Genomic DNA, 13,467 nt, shown 5'->3' on the forward strand with positions numbered 1-13,467 from the left:
ATATAAATAATGTTGGTGCCTAAAACACAAAATGTTGCACAATTTGCAAGTGAAAACAGAGGAAGAAAATTCTGTTTGATGCATCTTTTCAGGTAAAAAATTCACTTATTTATCAAAATATTTCATTCAAAAGAAATGACCAATATAAAAGGGTAACATTTACTCTTGCCCATGGTACAAAAATAATCAATATTACTCAAGGAAAAAGTGGTTAAATTCTTTGAGAAAGAAAGTCTCACAATTCACGAGATTTTGCAGGGACATGAATTCAGCCACGTGAGGACTTGGATAAATCTTGCTCATTTGCTCATTAACACAGGGGCTTGCGGACTGACTGGAGAACTTGAAATAGTGATGCATTAGGCCTCTCTCTCCCACTCTCTCTCTCTCTCTCTCTCTCTCTAACGTTTCACGTATTGGCTTCAGTGAGGTAACAAAATATATTTTGTTATATATATAATAATATATGGTATACAGAGAGATAAAATCCATAAGTAAAAAGAGAAATTAACAATAATGGTTGGTCTAACATCAAATAAGACAAAAAAGTTTAATACAAACAAATACATCAATTGTTTAATTTAAAGGCCAAGTCCACCCCAACAAAAAAGTTGATTTGAATATAAAGAGGAAAAAAAAACGTTCATAACGCTGAAAATTTCATCAAAATCAGATAAAATAAGAAAGTTATAACATTTTGAAGTTTAGCTTAATTTGAAATAATAGTTACATATGCACATCCAGGTCGATATGCAAATGAGGAAACTGATGATGCCATCCACTCACTATTTCTTTAGTATTGTATTATATGAAATATGATATTTTCCCATTTTCTTCTCATTGTCAAGTGAAACAATTTCTCCCTGAACATATGGTTCATTCACGTTGGCCCTTATTGTAAAAAATGTGAAAAATGAAATATTGTATAATAAAAAAAAAAAAAATAGCGAGGCCGGAACTGTATCATTTGCACGTAAATGAGTTGTGCATATAGGGCCTATATTACTTTTTTTGTGAAAAATAAGCGAAACTTTAAAATATCACAACTTTCTTATTTTACATCCGATTTAGATGAAATTTCCAGCGTTATGCTAGTTTGATATATCTCTATTTATTCAAATCAACATTTTTTCTGGGGTGAACTTGACCTTTAAACAAAATATAAATTCCTTTTATGTAACGAAAAATAAGGTTATAACACCCCAAGTTCAACTACGACTAATTCAAAGAAGGTAAACGATAATTTTTTAATTCAGATTATACTTTCTTCAAATTTTCAAAGTCATTCATGCCTGAATGATCGAGGAATCTTCTGAGGATACCAGGTGAAAGAGAAGATATTCTAAGCTTTACAATGAGTGCCGTCTTCATTTTGTATAGCCATTATAACTTACAGAATGAATAAAAATAAATGAAAAATAAATGAAATGTATGGCCCTGTATCAACATAAGACTTCAGATAACAAAAAGATGAAAATATGATAAATAAATGAATAGATAATAAATAAATAAATGAACTTCCACACATAAAAAGAATTAAAATCGAATGATACCTCTGGCTGTCTATATCACAGGAAAAAACTGATAACAAATAAATTAAATGATTAATAAATAAATATAAATACATTAATTAATCAATTAAAATAGATTGATAAATAAATTAAATGAACTTCCACAAATAAAAAGAATTAAAAACGAATCATAACTCTGATTCTCTATATCACAAAAAAAAATTAACTGAAAACAAATGAATTAAATGATTAATGAATAAATATAAATACATTAATTAAACAATTAAAATATATAGGTTGATAAATAAATAAATGTAATTTTAAACATAAAAATAATTAAAAACCAATTGATACCTCTGACTCTCTACATCACAAAAGAAAAAAAAACTGAAAACAAATAAATCAAATGATTAATGAATAAATATAAATAAATCGACAAATAAATTTCTGAAGAAGTAAATTATTATCTCTCCTTAATGTTTATTTGGAAAATAAATTGGAGCCCCCCCCCTGCCTCCTACAGCGCCGCCCATGATATTCTTTCCTTGTTTATTTGGAAAATAAACTGAAGCCCCCCCCCTCCCCCCTACAGCGCCGCCCATGATAATTCTCACCGGCCGGGGAAACAAGCCCCACGACCACGTTATTTTCCATTATATAACAGCGTAAGGGACCTCGATAACGAGTATACTACTATAGCCGTCATCCGAGCCCCACACACGTGCGAATGCTGGGACAAGCGCATTGGACGGGGCCAGTTTCGCGACTATCTTAGGATGCAAGCTTAATATATACTCGTGATATAGGCCCCGCTACTGTGTTGGAGTGTCTGAAGTGCCGTAGTGCGGGGCCTATATAACGATTATAGTACTTTACTCGTGAAACAGGCCCCGCAAACGGACATTCTAAGCCATTCAACACAGCAGCGGGGCCTATATCACGAGTATATATAGTGAGCTGAAGTTAGCAACCTAGATATTGAGGTAGTATAATCGATTACAAGTTTTTCTCGAGCGGGGCCTATATCACGATTTTGCCACATTTATTTGCACACAGACCATTCCATAATTTGATATTTTAAAGTTTAAAATGATACCATATACTGATCAGTGCAGTGACCAAGACCAAGTCAATAAAAAATAGTTTAGTAACATCGCATGTTGTGTGAGTGGACCAAGTCGAGAAGTCCATGCCATGCCATGGGCATGGCCATGGACATGGTGACAAGTTCAAGTTCTTGCCTGTTGTTGGTTGACTGAATTCAGTGCAAGATTAGCATTTATTTAAACTTCTTTTATAATTTTAATGAAGATTCTAAGTAATTTGGAATTGCAATTCGTATTCTGTAATGTACGTATCAACAGACTTGCACGGGAACTAAAATATGTGCAAGAAATTAATTCAAAGACAAAGATTATTCAAACCACTCATTCAGTGAACAAGGTTATATCATAACCTTGTTCATTGAATGAGTGGATATAACCTTGTTCTCGGTTAAATCTCCATGTGTGGCAAAATAAGGATGGCAATGTTTGGCTTATTTTCTCTTTTTCTTTGGGACAAGTGCTTGATTTTTTTACACTGACAGTTTCCATTACACCTATTCGTCATACAACTTGGCCCTTTAAGTAAATTTGATTCTTTAAATTATTTTTTTCTTAATTAAAAATATTATTTTCCACCAATAGAGGGCGTACACAAAAATATGCCCAAAATTCAAGTTTTTGAGCGCTCTAGTGAATACAAAAATTATTCCCAAGTTACTAATGAAAAATAAATTGCAACTGTACGGAAATAAGTAATTTTGGTCACAAAAGTGATATTTTTTAAAGTGTGTGCTCTGTACAGCATTGGCATGCCATAGTCCAACCTGTAGATTCCCCACAGGCAGGGTGGTTGCAGTAAACAAGTGATTCAAACAGTGCAAAAATGAGAATCTAGGTATAAAAAATGAACAATAATAATTAGATTAATACATACTCAGATTTCCACAGTCATTCAAACTCAAGTCTCTTAAAAAAACCCTGCATATTTTTAATATAAATACAATTCAATCTATTGTGTTTTCATGTAGAGGTCGATTTTGTATACCATTAATTAATTCCTAAAATATTCATTTCAATCTTCATAAGAAATGAAAGTATTCATAACCATAATTGAAAATATAACATAATTTTTTTTGGTGGCCCGAAAAATATAAAGAAAAACATTAATTAAAAATGAATAAAACAAACTTCTAAAATATTAATTCTGCAGCCACTACCACTAGGTTACTTTCACTTTGTACATCTTGTATGTAAATCTTGTTTGCTGTTATTTTACTTTGCTAATTGATTTGTGGTAATATATAAATTGTTCTATCATTGTAAATATGAAATGATTGAAAGAGAATAAAAGATTTGTATTGTTCTCAGGTTATGTGGACTTTAAAAAAAATCTCTGTATAGACACACACTCATAATAGTAAAGTAAATAAATAGTGCATAGCAAACTCAGATAGATGTACAAAACAGTACGTAAGATCATGGCAGTGACAAAAATGGAAATTGTCACACATTTTGTTTAATTCATCATTTATTATGCACTCCAAGTCTCCAATAAAAAGATAAATGCAGATTTGTTACCATATATGAGTTTATCCATGTGACATTATTGATTCACAGAGATCAGAGAAACTTCACTACATTTCTTTAGTTTAACTATTTTACTCTTGAGTGTTGTACTGTCAAACATAGGCATGAATACATGTATATCTTTAATATGCAAGTCTTATCAAACACATGCATCATGATGCATGTAAATGGTATCTCTGTATTAACTTTTATTCTAAAGAATTATCCATTATCATTTTGCTCAAATAGCAATCTAGAATTTGTGTGTATTTGAAAAGTGACAGTTGGTAATCTAATATTTATTTTCCCTGTTTAAAATCTAGTAAAATGTTTTCCAAGAAGTTTTTTTTCCCCTCAACAAAACATTAAATGAAGACGACCAGTGACATTCTAGTTTTCCTCTATGTATGTATCATGTAGGCAAATATATTCATGAACAGTGCCTGGATTGGTAATTTTTTTCTTATCTTTTGTCCATACCAGAATGAAAGAGAAAAGCAGCCCATTTAAATCTAGCTCAATGAAATCGAGCATGAATCCTTCGACGACAAAATTGTCGTCTTCAACATCATCGCAGCGCAAGATGAATGGCTTTAGTACAACAGAGGATGACAGTCGTGACTCCGGACATGGTCAGATATGTTGTTTGGTGGACGATGGTCAGCGCTGTTCAAGACCTGCAGGGAATGCATGCTATAGTAAACGTATTGCTAAGACAGTTCAACAGAGGAAATTAAAACTGACTATTGATCACAGTGTGAGTATGCACATACATCAACTTCCAAATGACAATATTGAGAGGTGAACATGTTCTTGAAAGAATTATATTTGTGAGAAACCATTTATATTTATGTAATTTTGTGAAATAATTTATAATTAACCTTATTAGAGCTCTTTATCTTTTTACTTGCTTGTCAGTGAGTGCCAATCTCTCTCTTGTGAGCAGTGACTGTATCTTTTTTCAGCATCATCTTTTTTCAGATGTATTAACTTCATGAAGTTGTCATTGCCATAATTAGGTGATCATGAAAGTCATAGAAGTACACTGTTTCTTTGATATTGGTGATTTTTTTAAAATAATCATTATCTATCTTCATGGTATTTTTAAACAGGTGAGGCATATCTATATCTGTGACTTTCACAAGTCTATGATACAAAGTGTTCGTAGTACCAAGAAGAGGAAGAAAGGAAGTGATGAAGATGGTGGAATATCTCCAGATCATGATCTTGATGTACCAGAGGTATTTTCTTTGTGAATCATTTTTCAATCATTCACCAATTTATTTATCATGATGACTCAGAAATAAGAATTTTTTATTTATTTTTTTTTATTTTATATATCCCAACAATAAAGACTGATAGGCCTTTCCTTTAAAAAAAAATCTTAGATCCTTAGTTGTATACAAGTGTGATATACTTGCAGTTTCCCCGGGAACACAAGTATTGGGCAATTCCAAGCAAAAGTGGAAATTTTCCAAAAATTTATTTTGGCTCTATTTTAATTCTGGATCAAATTTTTCTATCAAAACTCATATGGGATTTCATAAATACAAAAGGGGAACATAATTAGACACAAATTTTTTTCTTACGCATCTCCTTATAGGAGAATCCAAACCATACAAAAAATTCTATACATGGGACTATGAATGTTTTTTTTCCTTAATTTCAATTTAGCGGAAAACTATTGCTTGTTTTGTAAAATTTTCTTTTGGATAATCTGAAGGTCATCATTTTACATCATATCAAAAGAAAGTTTTTTAAATATAAGTTCATTTTACGTTGCCTGTGGGTGAATATTTCAGATGTCACTCCGTAACCGAATATGGGTTTATGTTTGAAGTTGTAATTACTGAAAAAATACACCAATTTTTAATGTAATGCAGCATATTAAAGCTAGAACAACATAGAATCCAATCAATAACTCAAAATTGTGATAGCCATTTAAAGTTCACAGAGTTTGAGCAATATGTTTTCTCCTCAAATATGCATGTCCATTTTGCGTCACTCTGTAACCATGTTTATGAATATTCATATCTCATAAATTCAGTGGATCAAAATAACAAATGTTATTATTTTTAAAGTGGGCTTCATCAACTACTGTCAGGTACCATTTCTTTGAAAATAACTATTTAAATATGGGTGATATCTTTGTTTGAATGCTAAAATTTGTTTCTGAATATCTCTCCATTACCTTGGAACTGCTCTATTGATAGAGTTCATTAAAACATGAAACCCAATTGCTCTTGAAATACCCGAAGCTTCAAGGGAGATAAACTATAAACCCATACCATACTGTACGTTTGTAACATTTACTGAAAAATGTCATGAATGTCACTGACTATTTTCTTTCTCTACAGGTTGATTTGTTTCATTTACAAGTGAATACTTTAAGAAGATACAAGAGACATTATAAGATTCAGACCAAACCAGGGCTCAACAAGGCACAACTTGCTGATGTAAGTTCAAGGAACTATCACAAATTATGGGTGGGGGTATGTTTATTTCTTGCCGCAGCACTATTTTGTTGTAGAATCCATTTTAAGAAGCAGTTTTCTAATGAAAATTGATATTCTTAACCCTAAAAAGACTGGGGGGGGGGGGCTGATTCAGCCCCCCCCTCGACATTTTTCGCGATAAATCCGCCGCTTGAAAGTTTTTGACCGTGTCACTTGCTGACTTTTTACTTTCAAGTCTCGCGCGACTTTCGAGACCAAAATTGTGACCCCCGGGTACGCGGTTCCGAAATTACGCAACATTTTGTAAGTGCATGCAGACCCAAAATTACTCAAAAACGTAAATTTGTGTACAAATCCAATGCAAATAGTGTTTTTAGCCAAAATTCATAAATGTATCATTATTTTTCCTTTTACTGCTTAAAATCAATTAATTTTATCTTTTTAATGGTAAAAATAAAGTCCCCGATAATTTCCATTGAAAAACAATAAAAAACAAAAAGTCAAAAAACAAAGAAATACATAAGAAATTTAGAAAACAATAGAATACATAAGAAAATAAATGTGATGTTGAAATTTTTTAAAAATAAATTTGATCAGATGCCTATCTAGAGTATGTGAAACAAAAATTACCATTTTAGGGGCATTATTTTATTAATTAGAGCAAACTTATGATTTTACGCATAAATTAGCATAATTAATGAGCAATGAGATTTTTTGCAGAATTTGATATTATAGTTTTGTTGATAATGCCATGGGTAACGCGTGTGCCAATTTTCGTCGCGATCGCGCGGTCGACGGCCGAGATCATAAGGGGGGGCTGAATCAGCCCCCCCCCCCAGTCTTCTTAGGCGTCGAAATAGCCCAGTCTATTTAGGGTTAACACATGGAAAAGGACTTCATTAGTTTTTATTTTTGTGTGTGGGGGGGGGGGGGTTACTTTGTAGAAATAGTAACGATCCTACAAACCCCTTTGAGAGAGGTATTTATATGATTTTTTTGCCATGGTCAGCAGTGACATAGCTCAGGATGGGGGAAGTGGGCATGTAGGGGAGATCGCGGTTAGTTGGAGCGTGGGGTAAAGTTGAAACATTGTGTAATTTTCTTTAACGCCTGTAAAATGAATTTATGCAATACTGCCCTCAATTTATTGCTATTAATGGTACAACACTTTTATATTATTAATAGCAATAAATTGTGGGCAGTGTTGCATAAATTTATTTTACAGGCGTTAACCCTTATTAAACTGGGGGGGGGGGTCAGTTTGATCCCCCCCCCCTCAACAAATTTTGTCACTACGCCGTCGCACAAATTTTTTTGACTACGCCGCTCACTGACTTTTTACTTTCAAGTCTTGCTTATCTTTTGAGACCAAAATTACGCAACGTTTTGTAAGTGCATGTCAGACCAGAAATTGCTCAAAAACGTGATTCCGTGTAAAAAATCAATGCAAATTGTGTTTTTCGACCAAAAATCATAAGTGTATGATTATTTTTAGTTTTGTTGGTTTAAATGGATTTATTTTATGCTATTTATGATCACAAAAGGGTCCTCGACAAAGTTCATTGGGAAAAACAATAAAAAACAAAGAAATACATAAGAATTAAAAAAACATAAAATACATAAGAAATTAATTATATTTTTGCTATTTGTTTGTAGATATTTGTTAGAAATGTTATAATTGATACTCCCACCAAAAATTTGCATTCTACTAGCTATATAAATTGAGTTAAAGGCAAATACATACACAAAAAAACAAATTTATGGCAAATTTCATATGCTTATTTGCATAATTAATAAAAAATAAAAAATAAAAAAAATTGAAAATTTTACTATACACTCAAAGTAGTTTAAATCCGGCAAATTTTCGCGGCGATTGCGCAATCAGTGGCCGAGATCTGAGGCCCCAGTATATACTGGTCCGAAATAGCCCAGTTAAGATAGGGTTAAAGAAAATTACAATGTTTCAACTTACCCCGCGTTCCAACTAACCCCGATCTCCCCTACCCCGGGATCAACTTTCAGGATGGCAGCAAAAAAAAAAGAAAAAAAGAGAAGGTGAAAAAGGAAGAATTAAGGAAGAAAAACAAACCCTAGTCTAATCTTGTAAACCTTCTGGTGTTAATAGGGCATGATTTCATTGCAGACTCCCAGTTTCAGATTCTGGTTGGGCAACTACCGTATGTCATACTGGCACTGCGTTTCAACTGTTGGAGGGGACGCAATGCTAGCACTTGTCCTGTGTCCTGCTTTCATTCAAATGCAATTGGTTTTTTTTAGTAGATAATTTTTCCTGTATTAATCAATGTTAAGCAAGATAGGATATCTTTACAAAAATATGCGGTCATAATTATAATTGTTTTTTGTATCCCTTTAATCATTTTACAGATGGTTGCCAGGCATTTCAGGACCATTCCAGTGAGAGAAAAAGAAGCTCTGACTTATTTTATCTACATGGTTAAGAATAATAAGAGTCGCTTTGACCAAAAACATGACCACAGCTAGAAATCATAAAACCAATACGTACGTGTATAGCCTGTCTAGACCAGTGCACATAGAGGTGAATTGTGGAATGGTCTAATCCCAATCTGTCTATCCTAATAATGATAAAAACATACCTCTTTTGGTCTCAGTCCACTTGGTCTAATCCACTTTTTTAACCAGCTTTTCTACTAGATATTCAATTTAATTGTCATTTTAATAGACCATTAAATTTTTGCGTAATTTTTAATGTGAACATACCATTTAACTTACTTGGTTTATAATTTAAATCCACTAGTCTACATGATCAGGCAACTGGTTATGGGCAAAAAGGATAAGCCCTAGTTGTACAGCCGGGCAAGCTGAGAATTAGACCAACTGGGAGGTTGACCAACTGGTAATAGACCAATGAGGTTTTGCAGGAAGCTTACATTCATTTGCAAATGAAGCATAAGACCCAAAATCAAGCATAATTTTGAGTTGCAATGGAATGCAAATCAACTATGAATTTTCTATTGAACAAAGGATTTATGTTTGATTTTGGGACTTACGCCTGAATGGGAACTGAACACAGACCTTCTGCAATGCCCCCCCCCTACGCGAATATCAACATCATCTAGATATAGATCCATCATGATTATATGACAGCTGTAAAGCGAAATCATCCATGTGAGAATCTCAATTTTCACTGCTTGATATTTCAAAGTCCTGCCAAAAGCATAACTTGGGGAATGTTTCACAAAGATTTAAGTGTGATTTAGAATCGCACTGAATTCGTTTTTTGCACGCAGTATGAAAGGAATCATTGCACTGGTCAAATCATGCTATAATGATGTGAGCTTTTGTGTTAAGTTTGCTCTATTTATATCATGTCCATGTCGGCATTTATGCACGACTCTTAAGTCATACTTACCATGTAAAGATAATTTCAATCTATTCTTTGTTTATTGTAAATACTGTTTTTCAAATTGTAAAGTAATTGCTTCTATTTATGTAGCTGTTTGTAAATAGCTTCTCATTGTGTATTTGCAATAATTTTTGTTCCTCAATATTGATTGTTTTCTGGAGTGTCAAGCGCCCTCTAAGATCAGGGGGTGTATTCTGAAAATTGTCTTAAGAGAAATAATCTTGTATCTTTAGAGTTACAATAAAATCCGTATTCTGAAAACTCTTGTATCTTTTCTTGTAACTTTCACTAAGCGCTTATGACGTCAGAGTTACAATGATGCGTAAAGTTAAGAACGGCGCATAGATCTCTGTGCGCAAGATAACATATCGAGATAAAAGGTATTCTGAAAATTCTTTGCGTTCTGTTAACTTCCTTGCAAAATACAAGAAAATTTACAAGAGGTAGGGGGCTATTGTAACTTAATGTTGAATGCGATATTTCTCGGTCAGCAATAACAATTTCTTCCTGCATCCCGCAAGAACATCATGTTTTATAAAAGGAGACATTACAAAGACGTTATAACAACGGATTGGTAGACTTCAGCAATTGAAAATTGGCATTCGAGATGATGAATCTTTTCAGAGAAAATATGACTCTGAGAAAAGCCACGTGTATTTTAGCCGATTTTAGCATAGTAGTGTACAGGCATAAGCGTCGGTGGCGCAAAGGAAATTACGCCGCATGTCAACAATGCGCTTAATTATTTTTTTAGAAGGGATGCTTCTATTGGTTGACCGAAGCATATAAAAAGTTTGATTGGTTGATGACAAAATATTAGGCATGTCGGAGATAAAATAGGGGAAGTCCTTACAGAGATGAGACAATTTTCAGAATACTGATTTAAGATAATTTTAGCGAGCTGTTATCTTGCTGACTTACAAGAAAAGTTACAAGAAAAGTTAGGACAATTTTCAGAATACCACCCCAGGTTTTTTTCATATATTAAAAAAAAAAATCAATATTGACATGCAGCTTTTGAAGATTCCCATAACCATTCTTTACAATAGAATGATAAATTTCACAGAGACATGAAGAACTTTTCACAAATTTTGGCATGCAATATATATTCATGTAGTAGCAAGTTGTGTAATCATAGGCATTAAGTTCAAATTGTTTAGTTAAAAATCTATTCTGAGACACATTATTATTATTGTTGCCCCAGCCTTGTCTGGGTACCCATTCACTTCAGTCTGGAAGTTGAGATGAATCTCTTGCTGAAAGAAATTATTTCCATTTGAACCCATGAGCCTCTGAATAAAAACAACAAAAATAAATGTCATGAAAAGTTTTTTTTATGCATTTACTAATCTGAGATCAAATGATGAGAGAAAATAATGAATGGATAGGCCTAATGCATTCTACCTGAAATTGATGTTGCAACACAAAATTAAGTTAGTCTCTTTTGAATGCATGCTGATGATGAGTGTATTCCTTTACAACATTTCCACATCAACTTCATAGTTAATATTGAACAAGCTGTCTTCACTTGGTATGGACAATAGTTTTCATGATCTTCAAAACATCAGACCAGAGAGTTGTTGCATTAGACTAACTTCACTTGGCAATTATGGTAACTATCATGGGAACACTAGTCAACAATCAATATCATTATGATTTGTGCATCTCTATTGGGATTATGTATTATGTAGTGTCAATTAGCCATAAGCATCTTTTCATAATGGATAGCAGCGCCCCGTCTTACAAAGAGTTACGATTGATACAATCAATCTCAAGTATATGGAAATCCATCAATGTCATAATTTTTTTCTTTAGGAAATTTGCTCAATGTCCTTTGAAAATAAGGAGAAGTATACTGAATTTTCAAGAAAACAGTGAATGTATGAATATACATCATTTCTAGAAAATATTTTGAACAAACATTTATTTTAGATGTTGATGTTTCCATAGTTTCGATTGATCGGATGAATCGCAATTCTTTGTTAGACGGGCCCCTGGTGTGTTACAAATGTCCATGTTATTATTATTACCCATTATGCAGAGTTAGGTATATAGATAGTATGTCATTGTCAGTGATTTTCAGTGATTATGGAGAATTTTTAATATTTAGATATTACTCTCATTTTGCTCAAATTGTGATTCCATGTTCATTCATTTGGGCTTTTTTGTTTGTTTTAAAAGTCATTTAGTCATTTGATACTTACAAACTTTTCTCATATGCAACATTTCTGGAGGTTTTTGTGATCCCCATTTTTTAACATGACAATTTGAATGTGCCATTTTTCGATATGTGTTCTAGGTTAATCTATTACATTTATATATTTTATTTTAACTGATTTTGTAGTTATTTAGAAACCTTGAAGGGAATTGATTATTAGCATGAACAGTGAAAACAGTATATAAAGACCACATATACTTTGAGAGAGAATAGAATCTTGCCTTTCAGGTTTTTGGTCTTCATTGACATGCTTCCTTTGGTATCCAATGAAAAAAAAAGGAAGAATACATACTTTGTAGAGAATTGCTAGTGACTACAATAGGCAAGTGGTTAACAATGTATGTGGTCATGTGCTCTTAGAAATACATAATGGAATTTATTGTCTAGATCTTTGGTTATTTAATATTTTTATTTATTGTGAAAAATCTTTGAATGAAATTATTACATAGATGAACATGTACAATTTGTTTTCATAGTTGTGTATTTCAGTTTTCAATATCTTTTGAAATTTAATTGTTGATTTTTTTTTTACTTGCTTTCATATTCAATATTTCAAATCAGAATTTATTTTCAATATTGGTATTTTCCTTTTCCCCCAAGAGGCCTGTTTTTTCTTTATTTCTTGTATTGTGAAATTTTTGAGAACGTTTTTGTTCTGTACAGCTATTTATCAATTTGTACAATATAAATGTAGCATTTGATAATTATAATTTGCATTTGTGTCAGTGAAGAAAATAATGTGTTGGACCTTTTTATTCCTATGTGATTGTGGTTGGTTAGGTAGATAGTAGGTAGCTGGGGTGAAATGCTTCATGTTCTATTTACACTTTGTCCTCATCCCACATGGTCTAATCCTAGTTTATCTACAACCAGTTCATCTACTAACTAATTAATCTAATTGCCACTTATCCCCATACCATTTGGTCCTGCACCACTGTGTATATGACTACTGAACTGTTTATAAACCTAATATTCACTTGCCAAATTATGAAAAGGTATAGCGATGGAGTTGAAATTAGACCATCTGGGTATGAGAGCAAATGTTAAACCAAATGATAATTATACCTTATTAATAGTAGACAAAGTGGGTTTAGCCATGACCATGCTATATGAACTGAAAATTAGACTTGCTAGTAGACCATATTATAGGTGTAGCTATGATGGTGTTAGTTTATCTGAGTATAACACCACCAGCTTGAAGCAGTGTTGGATCCGGGGGGGGGGGGCACATCCGGTCTGTGCCCCCCTCCTCTTGATAGCCATGCAAAATGTTATAGTGGAAAAT

The 13,467-nt window shown here is 32.8% G+C and overlaps 1 protein-coding gene across 2 annotated transcripts; it reads left to right on the plus strand.

Annotated features, from left to right (window-relative positions):
• The first annotated feature begins 4,607 nt into the window (after positions 1–4,607).
• On the plus strand, positions 4,608–13,372 carry LOC129260735 (histone deacetylase complex subunit SAP30L-like). Of its 2 annotated transcripts, XR_010296643.1 has the most exons (5): positions 4,608–4,880; positions 5,236–5,364; positions 6,481–6,579; positions 8,965–11,567; positions 11,780–13,372. XR_010296643.1 is itself a non-coding variant. In XM_054898688.2 (4 exons), exons 1-4 carry the CDS (start codon positions 4,608–4,610, stop codon positions 9,079–9,081), a joined length of 618 nt encoding a protein of 205 aa, XP_054754663.1. In that variant the 3' UTR covers positions 9,082–12,834. The 2 variants fall into 2 exon arrangements, 1 of the variants encoding a protein (XP_054754663.1); XM_054898688.2 differs by having other exon boundaries at positions 8,965–12,834.
• The last annotated feature ends 95 nt before the right edge of the window (positions 13,373–13,467 follow it).

Source organism: Lytechinus pictus, unplaced genomic scaffold (assembly GCF_037042905.1).
Source record: "Lytechinus pictus isolate F3 Inbred unplaced genomic scaffold, Lp3.0 scaffold_19, whole genome shotgun sequence".
NCBI classification, from domain to species: domain Eukaryota; kingdom Metazoa; phylum Echinodermata; class Echinoidea; order Temnopleuroida; family Toxopneustidae; genus Lytechinus; species Lytechinus pictus.